Here is a 20,052-nt window from a genome sequence, read left to right on the forward strand (position 1 = left end):
TAAGCGGAGATTGGACTGTGCTATAACCAACCACATCGTCCTTCCCTACAGCCAGCAACCAATTGCCATAGAAACAGCTGAGGGTGCAGTCTCATCAGCCTTCTTATCACCATAGTAACGACCGAAAGACTCCGTTCCTTTGCTCGCTTATCGCACCCACCCAGCGCCCTGTTCCCAATAAGACGAAAGGGAAGAAAGGCGCTTTCTAGGCTTTCTCTTTCGCCAACCCGAGAAACCCATCAATTCCCGCTGCAGTCCCCGCCCCGCGGTCCTCGCGGAGGGTGATGGGAATTCCAAGATGGCCGCGCCCGCTTGAGAACCTGGAAGTGGGGGGTACTTGCTGCTGCAACTGCAATCGCTATCTGAGGGGAGACACGGGGAGAAGCCGCTGCAGCTTAGGCCCGCAGCCGATCGCCCTTTCCTGTGTCACTCAGGTCCGTGAGTCCCTCTGCCTCCCACGGCTTATCACAGTTCCCGCCTTCTTTTAACTTTCCAATCCATCCAGGGCTGGCTTGCACGTTGCATGCCCAGGGACTCACTCCTCCGCGTGTTTCTAACTCATTCATTCATTCATTCATTCATCATCAACATCAGTAGTTATGACAAATTTGTGCTCTCAGAGTGATCACTGACATAGAAGGCAGTTGTAGTTATTTTCCTTCGTTTGGAGTTGGCATTTTCAGGCTTGCTTTTCAAAATTTTCAAAAAGGATGTACCAAAGAAGGGAAAAAGCAAAGTGACAATATTTTTATTTGAAACTGCAAATGAGTAATCATAAGTAGAAACAATATCAACAGTTGTATTGAAAGGGAGTGAGGAAGAATCTCACTCTTGCAAAAAGGTGCAGCAATTTTGCATTATTATATAACCTATGCACATTCATTTGGCAGTAATTTCTAAACTCATTGGATCATCCTCCTGAGTGGTATATAGTTTATGATTATAAGGCAACTTTATTTCTTAGAATATCAACATATATTGTTTTATTGTGTCTCCGAAGGATTGTCCTGCACATATAATAAGGGGTGTATTATTGCAAATACTTTGTCGAAAGAAAGGCCTATAGCATCTTTGGAATTCAGCAATCCTTTTCAAATGCTTGTGCTAAATCACTAGAGATAGCAATCTGCATCAATTATTAGGTAGAATTTTTCTAAGATTTCCAGTGCAATGAAAGATGGACTTCATGGTTAAGAGATTTTAGTATAGTTCCTTCTTTAGTTACAAATTTATGATTTTCAAGGATATTGATATCAATGAGGCTAACAAAATCAAGAACAACTGCACAGTATTGTGTATGCTTTGAAGGATCCTGTGTAATCTGGTTTCTGTTTTGGACTTCCTTTAGAAATAATGTTGATATTTAGAACTCATGTCGAACATCTATGAAGAGAGGTTAACAATGATTGCAGCAGGGGATTTGCAGGAGTTTGTCCCTTTTGGCCGTGACCACTGCAAACATCATCCTAATGCGCTGAACCTGCAACTACGGCAGCTGCAACCAGCCTCAGAACTTTGGTCATCAGATGGAGCAGCTGGTTTGGTGGGGTCACTTCAGGAAGTTACCATCCATGAGAAACACAAGGTAGAAATCCTTTTGAAAGCAGTATTATTATTTTTTAGCAAACTTGTACTTAGCATAGAATGAGAAAGTGATAAGGCAGTAAAGTGGATAGGGTAGGGGAAATATATTCTGTTAGACATGTTTCTGGTTTTTAGAAATACATAGCTAAACATTGAATTGATACAACATTTAAAAAGTGAATAAAAACATTGATCAAACAAGTAGAGCATAAATAGTAGGCTTGTAGAGCTTAGAACTTAATCAACAAATAAACATCAGCATTAAAGACTGATTCTCTATTTTGGGAATGCTTACTATCTGTCAAATTGCTCCTATACTTCTAATCTCTTTTCTCTCCCTTCTACCAAAGCAAAATTTAGATCCTGGCCCAGGGCATTCATGAATAAACTAAAGAAGGAGGCTATCACTTTTTTGTTAAGATTAAAATATTAAACAGTATAGCAATGTTAAAATATTAAGTACAATAATGGTTTGTTGAGATTTTATTGAAACTGGATAATACATCAGACTGGAAACCAGAAGACTGAGGTCTAGTCTTGTTTAGTATGAAAGCCAGTTGATGACTTTGGACTAGTCACTTTCTCTCAGCCTAATCCACCTCTCAGGGTTGTTGTTGTGAGTAAAATAGGAGGAGGAAAGACTCTGTTCACTGCCACAAATTGTTTATAAAAAATAATAAAGACAGGATAAAAATAAATAAAATAAATGTTTTGTATCTTCTGCATTCTATTTTTGACTATATCAATAGTTCTGTTCTGAAAGAAATATTCTGAAAGAAATATTCTGAAAGAAATATTCTGAGATTTTTAAAATTATTTTTAATAGTTTATTTCTGTAATTGTGTTGTCTCACCCATCAAATGTATTATATCCATAAGCATACTGCAAAAATTGCTGAGAAATTCAGGAAAACAGGGTGATACTTAAAACACATATTGTTTTTATCACTGATGATAGCTAGAAAACACCTAAACTTTTGTGGTTAGTTTTTAAAAATAATTTTTGCATTAATGTTCAACAACCACCAGAATACGTTATGCAGTGTATCATTTTTTTTCCAAACCACACTTATGATCTAAATGGGCATTACTGCACAATAATAGTGATATTCATATTTTTTTTCCTTTTAGGAAAGTTGGAAATTAAGGAAGGGCATCAGTGAGGTTGGGGAAGAAGTAGAGTATGATGAAGAACTATATGTGGCTGGTAATATGGTCATTTGGAGCAGAGGAAGTAAAAACCAATCTTCGGCAGTTTATAAAGCTTTTACTGTTGACAGCTCTGTTCTGCAGGTACGAAAAGTGGTACGGTATAGAGTTTATTTAGCTACATTGCCAAGGAAAGTTAAGGTCATGATTGCCTTTATGCTTTATGTTCAGGATTTATGTTCAGGATTTGTTTCAATTTTTGTTTTGAAAATAATGACCAGAGAATGGAGAAAAAGCTTCATTAGCACAAACTGCTTAGTGTTCATGTGATCCACAATTTCATTTCCTAATTTTAAATTTCAGTTTAAAAACATCTGTCTAGAAGAATGTGGCATATGAGAACAATGTTGCATGACTGAAAAAAGGATTTTTTTCCTGAGTAGATTGTATCTTGCTTAAAAAAAATTCCCCTGAAATGGTTATTGTCCTAATAATAATGAGAGCATTCTTTCTTCTGTTTGGAAAAAAAAAGCATGAGATACAAATGATTTTCAGGAGGAAAATAGTGAAAAAGAAGAGGGTTTATCATTTCTCATAAAATCAAAGTCCTGACCTAATTTTAACGTCCCACATCTTTGCTTTAAAAAAAAAATCAGGCAAGACAGCCAATCTTCATTTAATGTCCACTTGTTAAGCAACCATTCAAAGATGCAAGTGCTTACAATGAGTCCTCAGAGATGTAGCTGTCACAACATCCTTATGATCATGTGATTGCACTTCAAGTGCTTAGCAACTGTCTGGCCGTTATCATATTGCAGCATCCCATTCTCATGTGATCGCCATTTGCAGCCTTCACTGCTGGCTTCTAACAAGCAAAGTCAAAGGGGAAACTGGTAGGAGGCCTCAGATGGCAATTACATAACTGCAGGATGCTGCAGCCACACAGGAGTCGCCTAACAATAGCAAATTGTAAGTCAGTGTGGTCATGTGACTTTGCCACTTACAACCATGTTGCTTAGTCATTGCTTAGTTTCCAGTCCCGATTACTGTTAAGTGAGGACTTCCTGTAACCTGCACATTCTCCTGTGCGCTGCTTGGGGAATCCAAGCATGGGTTAACTTTGTCCATTAGCCTAGAGACTGAGTTATGCAAATTAGATGACCACGCCTCCTCTGCCTGGAATACCCAGTTTTTTAACTCAGTCCAGCCTGAAGAGACGCAATTCTAATCTTCTCTAGACTAATTGACAAAGTAAGTTAAAAGATTTGGATTCCTCTAAGCCTGGATTTACTAAGACCTTGGAAATGAAAAGAAGAGCTCATTTAACAGCTCAGCCGAGACGCTGATCTCCGGCAAAGCTCGCACAGCTGGAGATTGCTGTTTATTCCTTCGGCTGTAACAGAGGCTGGTTCGCCGCCTTTTTAGCCGCATTGCTGCGCTCAGGGGCTGGTTCGCCGCTCCGTTCCGCGCCTTTAAGGGAGCGATCCACTTTGCGAAGTGCGATCTTTCTCCCAGCCCGATGCCATCGGTTTCTGACTAATTTCGCTGCTCTCCGCTGCTGTTTGCACAGCGCTGCAGTCAAGCCGCATTTTAAAAGTCCCGCCTGAATGGCGGGCGCCATTTTGGATTGATTTCTTCGCGCGCTTTTCCATGGGGGAAGGAAGGCGGGGCCTCCTTTCCCTCCTAATTAGCGACGCTGCGTCAACGGCTCTCTCCCAATTTTCTCACTTGCCTGGTTCGCTCGGCTAGAGATAGTTCAGTGCAGCTGCTTCTCAGTGTTACTGCTTGCCTTCGTTAAAGGTGTTTTGTGAGGAGATTGAGCTTTTCGCTTTCATTCGCATTTAGTATGGCAGAATCCACCAATTCTGGAGGTATTGTAAACACCACCAATGTGGCCCTCTCTGAATCCGAGGCTGATGTTCCCCCCAGGGTGGGTAGGGCCGCAACCAGGGCCTCCACCCATGCTTCCCGGGCCTCCTCAGCAGCCCCGGACAGGGTCCAAAGGCGCAGGGACAGAACCAGGGCACCATCCAGAGCCCCCAGGGCGGCCAATCCCTCGCCTCCGGTGCTGACCCCTCAGGGTTCCACACCGCGTTCCCCCCCTGCTTCTCCTGGCAATCGAGGCTGGTCTCCGGACCTCGCCTTACCTCAGGCCCCATCTGCCGAGGAGGGAGACTTAGAAGGCCAGTCTTTCCCGGATTTGCCAGCACAGGGCGTGGCTTCGGCCCAACCCATGGCTGGGCCTTCTGCAACCTTCACGCCCACGCCTGCAGGCCTCAGGCCTACGGAGGGCCAGGAAATGGGCCTTCACCCAGATTTTTATCAAATGATATCTGATGCCATTTCGAGGGGGGTGGATGCAGAGTTACAGCGTAGATCCAACACCCCCAGGGCCTCGTTAGCGCCTAGGGAGGCTTCCACTTCCCAGGCCCAGCCCTCCTCACCCTTTCCCTCTGAGTATAGTGAGGAATCTGCATTGATGGAGGAAGGTGAGGTGTTAGATATTGAATTATCCGATGATGAGGGCATTCCAGTGGACCAACCCTCCTCAGGGTTATTTCGCCCAACCTTATTTAAGTCTTTATTATTTAAGGCCAAGGCTACCACTAACATGGGCAGTTCCACCACCCAGGATAGCACCGCTGTGGGATTGGATGCCACGGAGCGCCTGTTTTCAGAGCAGTTTTCAGAACAGGAAGCTATTCCCTGCCCCAAGCTCTTTAGCGATGTCATTCAGAAACAGTGGGCGCAGCCCACTGCTGTGGCCCCCCCCTAGCAATGGGGACAAAAAATTATACATTTCCACTCCGTAATTGGAAAAGATTCTCCAATTTCCTTCTGTGGATGCTCCCATTGCGGCCCTGGCCTCCCCTGCACTCATTCCTTCGGAGATTTCTGAGGGATTGAAGGCTGAGGACCGCAAGGCCGAAATGGTCATACGTAAGACACATCAAGTAGCGGCCTGGGCCTTACGTGCCGCCTCTGCGGCGTCCTTCTTTAATCGTACATCTTTGGTCTGGCTCAGGCAACTACAGGCTAGGCTTGCCCCTGAAGACATGAGACTTCACCAGGACGTCACAAAATTGATGGCGGCTCTGGAATATTCTGCGGATGCCACTCTTAACGCGGCCAAGTTCGCTTCCCGAGCCGTAGTTTCTAATGTAGCCTCTCGTCGCCTGTTGTGGCTTCGCCATTGGCAGGCAGACGTTCGTTCTAAATGGTGTTTGGCTTCCACGCCCTTCAAGGGTGAGGCCCTGTTTGGTTCCGTTCTTGATCCTATTCTTATCGAGACTAGGGACAAACGTAAAGTCCTTCCTTCTGCCACCAGACGCAATGATAGGAGACAGCAACCATATAATAGACGCCAAAACTTCAGGGCTGGGGAGTTTCTGTCCCTCCCACCAAGACGCTTCATCCGTTGTCCGGTACCCAGGTGTCAAGAGAAAAGGCGCCTAATGAACGAAGAGATTCAACACCTCCTGTCCATCGAGGCTATAGAGCAGGTTCCAAAAGGGCAGGAGGGGCTAGGATTTTATTCAATCTTATTCCTAGTTCCCAAAAGCTCAGGAGGATGGTGGGCCATCCTGGATTTAAAGCGGCTCAATCTCTTCATAAAATACCAAAAATTCAAGATGCAGTCCCTCAGAAGCATCTTAGCATCCATACGCCGCGGCGACCTGATGACATCGGTCGACATAAAGGAAGCATACCTCCATGTTCCGATACATCAGGCCCACAGGAGGTTTCTACGCTTCCACTATGCAGGCCGTCATTTCCAATATCGGGCCCTGCCTTTTGGCCTATCATCGGCCCCTCGCACATTTACCAAGCTCCTCGCAGTTGTGGCAGCTTCGCTTCGCACAGTGCCCATACGGGTCAACTGTTATTTAGACGACATCCTACTTCTGTCTTCAACGCGTGCCGAGGCGGTAAGGGACTTGGAAGTCACAATGGACGCTCTGCGCCGCCACGGGTTTGTCCTGAACCTCGCCAAGAGCCACCTACGACCAACCACGTCGTTGCTCCACCTGGGCACGATCATCAACTCCAGGACGTGCGAAGTGTTCCTGTCCCAGGACAGACGGCAGAGCATCTGCGCGCTGGTGAGTCGAATATCATCTCAAAGACTCATCCCCTTGGCCACTCTTTCCCAGTTACTCGGAAAGATGATATCGTGCATCGATGTGGTTCCCTGGGCCCGATTCCACTCTCGCCCTCTCCAGTGGTTCCTGCTCCCCTTCCAGAGAGCTCACACAAGCCACACCCAGATCAAGGTGCGTCTACCACCCAAGCCACTCCGATCCCTCCGATGGTGGGCTTCTTCCAAACTCCTCAGGGGGAGCCCATTCAAGGAGCCGGATCGCATCCAGGTGACAACAGATGCCAGTCTGTATGGGTGGGGAGCCCATGTACTGGATCGGGTAGCACAGGGCCGATGGTCCAGCCAGGAAATCAACAACAGCATCAACTGGCTGGAACTACGAGCCATCCGGTTGGCCCTCCTGGAGTTCAGGGACATTGTGTCACACAACCACATTCTAGTTCTGATGGACAATGTAGCCTCCAAGGCCCACGTAAATCGCCAAGGGGGCACCCGTTCCAAGGCCCTGATGCTGGAGGCGGAGAAGTTACATCACTGGGCGGAAGCCAGACTGCTGTCACTGAAGGCGGAGCACATTTCAGGCGACTCCAACACGCAGGCGGATTGGTTGAGCCGAGCAACGGTCGACCAAGCGGAATGGCAGCTGCATCCCTCCCTCTTTCGGGAGCTAACTCACCGGTTCGGCACACCGCAGGTGGATCTTTTTGCCCAGCCTTGCAATGCTCAGACAGCCAGATATTACACCCGGTTCCGGACTCAGGGGGCGGAGGGCACGGATGCTCTACGCAGCCCCTGGCTGCCCGGCCTACTGTACGCTTTTCCGCCACTACCGATTCTCCCTCTGGTCATCCAGAAAATACTTTCGGAACAGGCGGAAGTTCTCCTAGTGGCGCCAATGTGGCCTCGACGTCCCTGGTACGCCGACCTCGTCCATCTGTCCATCAGCCGCCCTTGGCGCATCCCGGACAATCAGATCCAGCTCAACCAGGGGGCTCTCATTCATCCGAATCCTCAGCTCTTGCAGTTAGCTGTGTGGCACGTAAGCGGGCTAAGCTGACCAGTCTTCATTTCTCCAGCGCTGTCATCGATACCATTCAGGCGGCCCGCAGGCCTTCCACTACTCGTATTTACGAAGCCACGTGGCAGGCTTTCTGCAGGTGGTGCCGTCGCAATACCATCGTTCCGACCAGAGCATCAGTTCCCCAGGTCCTCGATTTTCTACAATCGGGCCTAGAGAAGGGATTGGCACCGAACACTCTACGCCGTCAGGTCGCCGCTCTGTCCACAGTCCTTAGTGGCGGTCGGGCCCGGTCGCTAACTCAACACGCGCGGGTCAAGGCCTTTCTGAAGGGCGCCTCCAACATCCGGCCTCCAACTGTCCACCGTTATCCTACCTGGGATCTTCCGTTGGTACTCAGGGCGCTTACATCTTCGCCTTTTGAGCCCATCCGCTCCATCAGCTTGCGACTATACACGCTCAAAACAGCATTCCTGGTGGCCATTACTTCTGCCAGGAGAGTTTCGGAACTGGCCGCTCTCTCAGTTCGGTCTGATCTATGCATATTCCATTCCAACAGAGTGGTTCTCCGTTTGGATCCATCTTTCCTGCCCAAAGTCAATACCTTGTTTCACAGGGCGCAGGAGCTTGTCCTCCCAGACTTTTGCCCGCATCCTTCTCATCCGCAGGAGCGACAGTGGCATCATCTGGACGTTCGGAGGACCCTTCGTCGCTATGTGAAGCGCACGGCTGTATTCCGCAGGACAGAGGCACTCTTCGTCTCATTCCAACCTTCTTCCATGGGGCAGAAAGTTTCCCCCAATACCATCGGACGTTGGTTAAAAGCCTGCATCGCACTAGCTTATGACTCTCAATCCCGGCCGGTCCCCAGACGTATTACTCCTCACTCCACCAGGAGCGCGGCGACAACTGCGGCCTGGTCCACTCAGGCCTCGGTTGAGGATATTTGCAGAGCAGCCACTTGGGCGTCGCCATCCCCATTCATTCGGCACTACAAAGTGGACTCTTACGCTTCGGCTGAGGCATCCTTTGGGCGGCGTGTGCTACAACAGGTACTCGCCTCCTCTGCGGGTCCTGACCAGCCTACTTCCCGCCCTTAGGTCAACTGCTCTGGCATGTCCCATGCTTGGATTCCCCAAGCAGCGCACAGGAGAACGACCGTTGACTTACCTGAACGGTCCTTCTATGTGCGCTGCGAGGGGAATCCAATCCCGCCCGATGATTGGGCTGGTCCGGGTCTTCTCCTCGTGACTTTTGACTTTTGACTTCCGTATTCTGGACGTGACTTATACTGGACGTGACTTAATGATACCTTCCGACTGCCGTCGTAACTGACTTTGACTTACTTCTTCAACGGCTGTCCTTCGTGCAAAACTGAGTATTCCAGGCAGAGGAGGCGTGGTCATCTAATTTGCATAACTCAGTCTCTAGGCTAATGGACAAAGTTAACCCATGCTTGGATTCCCCTCGCAGCGCACATAGAAGGACCGTTCAGGTAAGTCAACGGTCGTTTGGCTTTAGAACAGGTGCCACCCCCTTGTTCCTCATCTCTAGAATAGGAGTGACGTAACTGCAAAGCACCATGTTCTCAGTGGATTAATAATGTTTTGGTGGGGTGAGAGGTTTTTTTCCCCTTCTTCGGGATATTTTTTTAAATTTTGTTTTGCCTTCCAATATCTCACTATTATGTATCGATGTTGCCACTTTAGTGGAGCTATATCGAGCCAGAATTTGAAAATCAAAATGATAATACCATAGTTGATGATATCTAGTTTTGAATATATAGGACTGTTTTCAGAACATAGAAGAAAACAAAGCAAATTATTTATTTCACTGATTTTTAATTTTAGGCATTGTGGTGTGACTTCTCAATACCCCAGGAAAAATCTGAAAGAAATAAAGGTAAAAGTAATCTTTTAGACCATTTGATTTAAGATCTGGAATTGGAAAAGCATTGCCCACGTTGATAGGAAGCTGTTCCAGAAATCAGTGCAGAAAATGCAGCCTTTTTGTGTCAAAAATAGATGAATGGAAGATAATTTGAATCTCACTTGTCTCCCAATTCAGATAGCTGTCAGTTAGTAGAAAAATGTATCTGCATATTACAGAGCTCATGCATTAATATCCACAGTATTGAAGGAAAGGATTACACTGCTTCTTTACCCTTTCAGGTAAGCTGTATCGAAGTATTATTTCACCTCTTTTCTAATAAGAAAAGTAGCTGTAGTTCTGAGTCTGGATTTTTTGAAATGCTTTTTTATAATTGAACACTGTTAAAGGCCAATTTTTCAGAAAAATAGAAATTATGGATAAATAATTAAAACATGAAACTTCTGTTAATTGGATTAAATTGGATGTTTTCCCATTATAATGAAATATATTTAATATAACTTTTTATAGGTAGCGAATGTCTGGGCAACAAAATACGGCTTGCTATTTGAACGTAGTAGTTCCTCGCATGAAGTGTCTCTAAATCCAAACAGGTAAAGTAAGATGATCATTGCTTAGATCAGAGTTCCCAAACCTTTTCGGTTTTGCAGACCAGCGGTGGGGGGGGGGGGAGGTGATGGTTCTGCACACACATGCATCTTCACTTGCGTGAACAGCGAGCAACTGCGTGACTAGTCAATCACAACACATCTTCCAAGATTGCTGTGACAGTGATAAATTGAAGAGACCTTCCCATTCCAGGCTATGTGCACCGTCAGAAGAAAAGTCAAATATAAAGACAAAGTGTCATAATTGCCATATTCCCAATTTTCAATCTATTGTTCAGAATGATGGATGGGAATTATGCAAATATGCATGCGTATGTGCATAGCATCATATTTCCTTCTACTTTAACGTATGCTTAACTTCTTAGAATGTTTCTGATCAAATCACGGTTCATTGCTAATGTGCAACTTGTCACAAACGGAGGTTATGATAATTTTGGATGTGTGACCTTCAATTTGAAGTTGTTATCAGAACATTTGTGGCAGTATTTAGAATATTTTTTCTTTTTTTTTTTAGAGAACCTTTGCCTACCATGTTCAGCATGCTCCACCCATTAGATGAAATAACACCAATGGTTTGTAAGTCTGGAGGTAAATTATGTAATGCACAAAAAGAAAGATAAGTTTAGATCAGCTGTAGTCAGAGACACTTAGGATTGTTGACTACTCTACATTTGGTAGCTTTTAAAAATATGTGATATTAGGTAACTTACTGAATTAGTTCATATATATATATATATATATATATATATATATATATATATATGTATGTATGTATGTATGTATGTATGTGTGTATGTGTATGTGTATGTGTATGTGTATGTGTATGTGTATGTGTATGTATGTATGTATGTGTGTGTGTATATATATATACACATATATGAATCTTGAATATACATATCAAATATATATATATATATATATATATATATATATATATATATATATATAATATGTATATTCAAGATTCAAGATAGAACAGTAAGCTTGAATTGTTTAGGTTTCCCCAATCTGGTGTCTTTTAGATATTTTAGATGGCCAACTCCCATAAATCCAGTCACCATACTGTACCCAGTGGATTAGGATGATTAGAAATATAGGGCAACACATCTGGAAGATATTAAATTGGAAAATAATTATCAGAAAACAGCTCAGCAGCTGGCTAGGCTAGCCTTGTTGGAAGCTAAAGGAGGATCAGACTTGGTTAATACTGCGATGGGACGCCTATAGGGAATATAGGGCTATAAGCTAAGCTGGAAAGTTGAAAAAATATTGAAAAAGCCAGTGGTAGACCACTTTTGTATTTTTGCAAAAAACATGGACATGTTCATGAAGTCATCCAAAGTCTAGCTAGACTTGAAGGAGGCTAATCTTCACTTTTTATGAAAAAATGTTGACATCCCATTTTTTTCAGTGGCGTTTCAGTTTAGTTACAAAAGAAAAAAAGACATAACAGACTTTCCAAGGAGAAAGATCACAGGGGCATAAGTTAAACAGTTGATTTATTTTATTTATAAGTAAAGCCACAGGTAGTCCTCAACTTACAAAAGTTCATTTAGTGACCATTCGAAGTTACAGCAGCATTGAAAAATGTGACTTAGGACCATTTTTGGAGCATCCCCATGATTATGTGATCAAAATTCAGATGCTTGGCAACTGATTCATTTTTATGGCACAATGCTGTGTTCCAAGGCCACGCAATCACCTTTTGTGACCTGACAAGCAAAGTTAATGGTGAAGCCAGATTTACTTAACAACCAGGTTATTGGCTTATCAGCTGCAGGGATTCAATTAATAACCATGGCAAGAAAGGTTGTAAAATGGGGCAAAACCCACATAACAAATGTCTCACGTAACATAAATTTTGGGCTCAATTGTAGTCATAAGTTGAGGACTACCTGTATTTAAAAATGTAGTAAAGTATACAGATCATTGTTTTTAAATCATGTCTCTTGACAAGTAATCAGTTTGATCCTCTCTCCACTTAGCAGCCTTGTTTACCTCTGCCAGAATACAGTATGTTGCTGATTATTCCATGAGAATTGTTTTCGTCAATGCTGAGCCCTCCATTCTCATGACGTACGATGCCTCTCAGTGCTTGCATTCCATATGGGCCCTTCGAAGAGTAAAAGCAGAGGTAAAAAATTAAGGGTGAAGTGAGCATGGGATCATAGAAAACGAGGATAATTGATAGCTTGCCTATTCTGGGAGTGGTTGTTGTTCTGTGTAGTTTACATTGCACAGTCATCCAAATACGTTGGGTTCTAAGATTTATATATTGGTCAGAGATCAGCAACTTAGTGGCCTTCTAAGTTTTTAGATTGTAACTCCCATAATTAATGATTATTGGCTGGATTAATGGAAATTTATAGCGGTGATAACATAAATCTGAAAGGCCACTTTTTTTAAAAAAATCCTGTCTTAAAATGTGATGTTGTACATATGATTATTTGAATCACACAAATATATTTCTTATTGATCTGTAGGAGCAAAGTGCTGTCTTGAAGGTCTCTGAGCAGGCATGGACCCCACAGCAAGCAGCTGCCAGCAGTTCCTTCAGTGTCCATCTTAAGAATCTGTCTAAGGGTGACTCGCCTATGGCTTCTCCATTCCAGAACTATTCCTCTATTTGTAGCCAAAGCAGGTCGGCTTCATCCCCCAGCATCCATTCCCGTTCACCTTCCATTTCCAACATGGCAGCTTTGAGGTAGGTTGCTCACTTTTCCTGTCCTTGTACTTTCTCAGGATTATAATTATAGCCGGGATCAGGCATGCTGCTGAGAGCTGCATTTCCTTTATTTATGATTGTTTTGTAAACAATGAAACTAAGTGAGATTTCAAAATTTTTAAGTTTTAGGAGTTCCTGCTGTAGTCATCAGTACTTGAGTTTTTAATTTCCCCTTCTCAATTTTTGAGTAACCCTTAATAAGTTCAGTGTCACAGATATATTTATATATTGCCATAAATGCATATAGTATTTTATTTCATGAACAAAGGCAAATATGCATGTCTCAGGATAATGTTGCAGGATCCAATCTTGTTCGGTCACTGGGACCAGAGGTTTAGTCATGTCACATTCTGGTGAGTGAGAGAGAGAAGAGTGAGGATGGGCTCCAGCATGAGTCCAAAAGCTTGGAAGACTAAACCTCTGGTTTCTCCACCATCCAGTCAGAGCTGAAGAAGCTTCTCATCTGAAGGATGAGAAGCGAAACGTCTTCAAAGAAAAACAGAAAGTTCAGTTGCCTCTTGAAAAAAAGCACCTTTGGGACAATTCTGGTCCCATGACCGACCCAGATTTGATCCAATAGTATTTAATTTAATTTAATTTATTGGTATATATGAATCCTAGTTCTGTAGTAGTAATTAACATGAGATGTGGTACTGGCTACCAATTTGATTGGGTTCAGAATTGGATTGGACCAATTTATTAAAGTCATGGGGATTGTTCCTGCCTCTCCATTGGTTGGGAGACTAGTGCTTCCCTTGCGCAGTTGGTTGGCCAGTGTGAGAACAGGCTACTAGACTAAGTGGGCCAGGGTTCCAATTAGTGGTGGGATTCAAATTTTTTTGCTACCGGTTCTGTGGGCGTGGTGTGCTTGGTGGGTGTGGCTTGGTGAGCATGGCAGGGGAAGGATACTGTAAAATCTCCATTCCCTACCCACTCCAGTGGAAAGTTACTGCAAAATCCCCATTCCTTCCCGATCAGCTGGGACTCGGGAGGCAGAGAATAGATGGGGGCGGGGCCAGTCAGAGGTAGTATTTACCGGTTCTCCGAACTACTCAAAATTTCCGCTACCGGTTCTCCAGAACTGGTCAGAACCTGCCGAATACCATCTCTGATTCCAATCCAGCAGGGCATTGCTTATGTTCTTATGCTATGTTCTTAATTTGTAGTGCTTGAAAAATCCTAAGATGTAAGCATTTGGGCTCATAGTGGAAAGGGAAGTTAGCTGTGTACATGTATTCTCCGAGAGAAAATAAATATATTTCTCTGTCTTTGCAGCCGATCTCATTCTCCAGCCTTAGGGGTACATTCGTTCTCAGGGGTACAGAGGTTCAACTTCTCCAGTCATGTTCAGTCGCCTAGGAGGCACAGTGCCTGCCATTCTCCAAACAGTGCTACTGAGTCATTTCTTGCCCCAGAAACTGAACTCATTGTTCCAGAGCTTTGCATAGAGCATCTATGGACAGAAGCCTTCACTACCCTGAGGTTTGGAAGAATCTATTCCATATAAAAGAAGTCTTTACAGAATCCTGACTTCCTCAAACCAAACGATTTCACTTTCAGAGAAGAAAACTTTATGTTTTTGCATGTAATGATAAGACAGGCATTGGAAGGAACAACAAGCTCTGACCCTGAAACTCTCTTGCAGCCATGAATGCATTAAACCACTATCCTTGGTTTTTTTTGGCTAATACATTTATTTGTATAAACGACAGGACAATATTGAGTTCCTATGAGTGAACGTTCACATTGTTATTTAATAAGCCAGGGTCATAAGCTTATTGTGAAGTAAAATACAGTTATTACGCTGAAACAGTAAAGAGTAAAGATCATTAATAGTGTTTCCTCCCACAGCTTAGGGAGCGCTGTAAAGCACTATAAAGCAATATATAAATCTAAATTCTATTGCTAATTTGTAATTATCTGGGTAAATCTGCTCATAAGTTCATTTTTGAGGCTAAAGTGAATACCATATGGTCTACCATTCAGGTATGCCAAACTATACTTAGCAACTCATGGCTTAGAACCTATGAATAAATCATATTTCTGATTATCTTAGTATCTAAATCCACAATATGACTACCTATTCATTCTGATTGAACTCTAGGATTTCCTTCTGAGTTTATTTATACAAATATATAGTTGGTGTTTAGAATGATAGGGCAAATACTTAAATTTCTTACTTGAAGAAGTCCATTATTTATTATTTTTTGCTTTTAAATGTTGATAGGGAGAAGAATTGTCAAGCCTCCAAAGTATTTATTACAACTGATTTTTGTGGGCAAAAGTTTTTGTGCTATTTAGTGGAATCCCAGCTCCAATTGCGGTAAGTATATTTTGATATTTATTATTTTTATTTATTGTATACATTTAAAGATACTGCTTAGTTTTCCAATTGAATAGGAAAATATTATTTGAATTTTTTCACATTTAATGTATTAACTTGCTGAAGGTTGACTCAGCCTTTCATCCTTCTGAGGTCGGTAAAATTAGTACCCAGATTGTTGGGGGCAATAAGCTGACTCTGTAAATTGCTTAGAAAGTGCTGTAAAGCACTATGAAGCAATATATAAATCTAAGGGCTATTTCTTAATTTGTAATTATCTGGGTGCATCTGCTCAGAAGTTATAATGCTCTACCATTCAGTTATACCAAACTATACTTAACAACTGGCTTATAACCTATGAATAAAACACATTTCTGATGATTTTAGTCATTACCTACTAACAAAGCATAACCTGCCATTTGCTCCAAATTAAAGGAAAGCTAGTTTTTTTGTCAAGGCTAAAGACACTCTATCTTGCTGTAGTCTTTAGACTAGGTCAAAATTTTATGTGTATTATATTGTATCGTATCATTGATAGACATTTTTTGGTTTCTAGAAAAAGTTGCTCCTATTATATTACAGTCATTTTTATGACTGTAGATTGTTCTGTTCCTCCCAACTCCACTTTTAGGTGTGTAAAGTTTCAGCAGAGTAATGACAAGTCACAGTTGATCTTTGGTGCCATTACCAACATCCATGCAAAGGATGCAGCTCCAGTTGATGTAAGTATGGGTATGTGAATTACATGTAACTTGTATTAATTGACAGCATTTACCCAGATAATTGCAGATTAATGTGTTCTCTTCATTTGATGGATTTACAGAACGTTGATACAATGCTGGTTCTGGAAGGCAATGGAAACTTAGTGCTCTATACTGGAGTGGTTCGAGTATGTACATTATTTCTCTTCATTAATAGCTTTATGTTTTTTATCCATAGTTTCTTTTGTAACATTTCTCTCCCTTTTTCCCATCTTATGCAATCCCTTTCTATTCTGTTTATGTGCCCTCTCTTTACTTTAGTATTTCCCCTATGTGTAATAGCACATCTGTTCTTCTTTCCCTTTCCCTTTCATTGTATTGTGTATGAATCTTGTTTTCTTCAGATCTGTGTTATTATACTCAGTTGCCTCTATTTCAGTGAGATGTAGGGTCAGGCATGTGATAGTCATGTCTGTTTCTTCCTCTTTCCTACTCCCACTTGTTTTTGAAAACAAGAATATAAAAAACGAAAGCTGCAATCAACAATACAAAAGAGAGTGCCTTTTTAATTTTTCCACTCTGGGAGAGCTTTTTTCCCCTTTTATAGTAAACATCATATTGCTCAGGGAAAACAACACAAAAGGGGCAATTTCCAATAGAAAATGTTCCAGAAGAAAGAAAGAAATTAAAATAAGGGAACTGGAAATTCATTAAATCAGTCACTGATAAAGGGAAGGCAACATTTAGCTGAAGGAACCAGATCCTCTGTTAGAGAATATCTGTTTCTTTCAACTCAATAATGAAAAGAATAAACAAAAGTTTTATAAGATTTTGAAACATTATAAACATATACTCTTGCATAGACTCAGTATCAGAGGAGACAGATTTGGGGCATTATTTATTTATTTTGGTATGTCTCGGGTATGTAAACATTGCCAGTTGTTTGAATAGGCACTAGTAGGTTAAGTAGTAGTTAAGTTAAAATCTAAGGTGGCTCCATATTATCAGGATTCATTCAGACTTGAAGATCTGCAGGTAGAGATTCAAGAACACAGCTTGATTACATCCTTTAATTGTAGATATTAGAAAAGTCTTAATAACAAGGTTCTTAAGATTTAAGCTCTATATACAGGTTATTTCTTTCATCTTTACCATGTAATGAATAGACAATTGTTCATTTCTCATTGGGAGAAGTGATTGGCACCTGTATATGGCAAATCAGAAATCTTCAGATTTTGATTGTTTTTGCTCTCGCATACGAGACATTATCCAATTCTACATGGACATTTTTCAATACTCAGTTTATCACAATAGTTGTTAAGTATTTAATTATTATGACTGGTTTTATTGTATTGACTGTACACTGCCCCGAGTCCCTTTTTGGGAGAGGGGCGGTCTAAAAATCTAAGAAATAAATAAATAAATAAATAAGTATAGATTTTGTTCCAGCATTTTAGATCAGTGTTCTTCAAATCTGACAACTTTAAGATGTTGGGCTGTTCAACTGTTCTAAAATAATTGCTTAGGCTTAATGTCTTAAGAATATTTTACCTTTAAAAACTACCTGTATTGAAACCACTGTCTGCTTTGTTTCCTATTGAAAGGTAGGAAAAGTATTTATACCTGGTTTACCAGTTCCATCGATGACAATGTCAAATCAAATGCCTCGTCCAAGCACTCCTCTGGATAGTATCAGCACTCCTTCCAAGCCTTTGAATAAGCTCCTTGGTCCCTTAGATGAGGTAAGGAATAATGGTGTTTCTTTAGCTGGCAAGGCTTGCATTGCATATTGTTCCACATCTCTGTATATTAATATTAAAGAAGTACTTCAGAAATTTTGCCTTACTGAGTGGTCTTTTTTTCCTTAGGGTGGTTTTGTATTGGCATTTACTCAGACTTTTTTCCGACATATATGCCAAATCACCTCTTCCAATTTATCAGTATCCAAGATTGTAATTAATGTATACAAGTTTTTTCAGACTTGGCAACTTTAACATGTATGGACTTGAACTCTCAGAATTCCCTAGTCAGGCAGAGAAACACTGGTTTATACTGAAGTTGCACATTATCTTTTAGTACAAAGTCCAAAAATGGTAAATCTAGGCCTGATTACAGGTTAAGAAAACTACATGGAAGTTGTCCAAAGCTAAACTCAGTTAGGTCTTCAGGCAATGTGTTGGTAGACTGCTGTTCCCATTGCCACTCACCACTGAACTTCAGCATGTTCACTGGAGCTATGTGTTACTCATGTTTGATTCAAATACTGTGTTTCCCTGAATATAAGACAGGGTCTTATTTTCTTTTGATCCCTAAAATAAGCACTTGGACTTATTTTCGCAGAGGTCTTATTATTTTTGAAGTGCAGGAGGCGGCAAACGTGGTCACTTCATGGCTGCTTCTGTGTTGCAATATTTTCGGGGAGCGCTTATTTTCAGAGGAGGGCTTACTTTAGCGCATGCGCTCAAAAGCCTGATTAGGCTTCTTATTTATCTGGGGTGTGTGTCTTATTTTTGGGGAAACAGGGAAGCAGTCAATGAGAGTTGCTAATTTAAGGGAGGGTTGAATTACATCACCTCAAGAGTTTTTCCAACTATAAGTTCCTGTAATATTTTTTATAACTGCAAAACATTTTCTCCTTTTATAGCAAGGTGTGCTGTCCCCTGTTCCAGAGTTGAGGGATTCCTCCAAACTTCAAGACTCCTCTTATATTGATGATTGTACTTTTCAGCAACTTTCCACTTTTATTCATTCTGTAAGAGATCCTGTTCAGAACAGAGTGACTCTGGTAAATTTAACTCTTTTTAAGTTGAATGATTTGCTCAAATATCACTTGTATTTGAACCTCTAAAATATGGCTTAAAGGGTTTACTTAAACTTTTTGGTGGCTTGGGTGTAAATATTAACTCAATGTTTCTGTGTAAACTGTCTTGTATCTGGAGGAAATCAGATTTGTTAATAATGGGACATGCTTGGAGAACTGGAAATTTATCTGAGTAGAATTGTTGTCAAGCAGATTTGAGCCTAAAACTGCTTTAGAAGTAGGACATAATATACACGTAGTATATATAGAAAGATCAGAACATTTGAAAGTATTGGTCCAAGGAAACCTCCTTTGTTTCCTTGTCGTGCTAGTATTTAGGTACTTAGGCAAGTTTCTTTTATTGTATTTAAGTACATTTTACAACATGCTACAATGTAGTGAGTGATTTACTGCTATGGGATTGGTTGATTTTTAACCCCACCAATTAAAAAAGTATCGTACAATTAATATCTGTATCATTAAATTATTTTATAAAGAGATGCCTCCTTTTACTTTGGTTAGTTTGCTTGGCATATTAACTGTTTTGAACAATTAAAATGGAGGATAACAATGAATCCTTCATAAATAAAACCCTAAGGCTGGAAACAACAGCTTTCTATTTGTCTTTGGGATACCTTAAATCTGCCATAGTTTATATAATAACACATATTGCAGATGCTGAATTTATTCCTTGTGGGATAATGTAATCGATCTTCCTTCTTCTAGGAATTTAATAATGGCTCAATGGTTAGAATCACCATTCCTGAAATTGCAACTTCAGAATTAGGTATGATGTTAATTTCATACTCTCCTTTTTTTTTCTTTATTAAGAGCTGCTGTGGAATTGAGCAAATGAAAAGCCAGCCTTCATTAGAATCTGAGACCTTAACAATTCATTTCTCTGTCTAATTAAGTTCAAAATAAAAAAAACCCAGCTAATGTTAAAAATGCTATTGTTTATCTCATTTCAATTGGAAATCTACCACATTCTTCCACATGCAATATGAAGCTTAGTCATTTTGATTTTATTGAAATATGCAAGCTGATCTTTTGTTGAAATAATTGTATTGGCCTCAAATATACCAAATGAAGCATAGAAAAAGTTTTTTTGGCTTACAAATAGCTGGGTTCTGGATTACTGACTTACTAACAT

The 20,052-nt window shown here is 41.4% G+C and overlaps 1 protein-coding gene across 6 annotated transcripts in view; it reads left to right on the top strand.

The window, feature by feature from the left end:
- Positions 1-282: 282 nt before the first annotated feature.
- Positions 283-20,052, top strand: part of ANAPC1 (anaphase promoting complex subunit 1) — a 64,286-nt gene continuing 44,516 nt past the window's right edge. For 2 of the 6 annotated variants that reach the window (XM_081940329.1, XM_081940330.1), the window contains exons 1-16: positions 283-434; positions 1,349-1,585; positions 2,715-2,876; positions 9,703-9,754; positions 9,920-10,023; positions 10,253-10,335; positions 10,865-10,938; positions 12,336-12,484; positions 12,834-13,054; positions 14,351-14,557; positions 15,303-15,398; positions 16,030-16,120; positions 16,222-16,287; positions 17,704-17,841; positions 18,744-18,884; positions 19,626-19,686. In XM_081940329.1, the coding sequence (XP_081796455.1) occupies positions 1,373-1,585; positions 2,715-2,876; positions 9,703-9,754; positions 9,920-10,023; positions 10,253-10,335; positions 10,865-10,938; positions 12,336-12,484; positions 12,834-13,054; positions 14,351-14,557; positions 15,303-15,398; positions 16,030-16,120; positions 16,222-16,287; positions 17,704-17,841; positions 18,744-18,884; positions 19,626-19,686 (1,858 nt within the window). In that variant the 5' untranslated portion in view covers positions 283-434; positions 1,349-1,372. The remainder of the gene's footprint in view (positions 435-1,348; positions 1,586-2,714; positions 2,877-9,702; positions 9,755-9,919; positions 10,024-10,252; positions 10,336-10,864; positions 10,939-12,335; positions 12,485-12,833; positions 13,055-14,350; positions 14,558-15,302; positions 15,399-16,029; positions 16,121-16,221; positions 16,288-17,703; positions 17,842-18,743; positions 18,885-19,625; positions 19,687-20,052) is intronic. The other 4 variants (XM_081940331.1, XM_081940334.1, XM_081940332.1 and 1 more) reach the window with 3 other exon arrangements.

This window comes from Natrix helvetica (assembly GCF_964273705.1).
Source record: "Natrix helvetica genome assembly, chromosome: 2".
NCBI classification, from domain to species: domain Eukaryota; kingdom Metazoa; phylum Chordata; class Lepidosauria; order Squamata; family Natricidae; genus Natrix; species Natrix helvetica.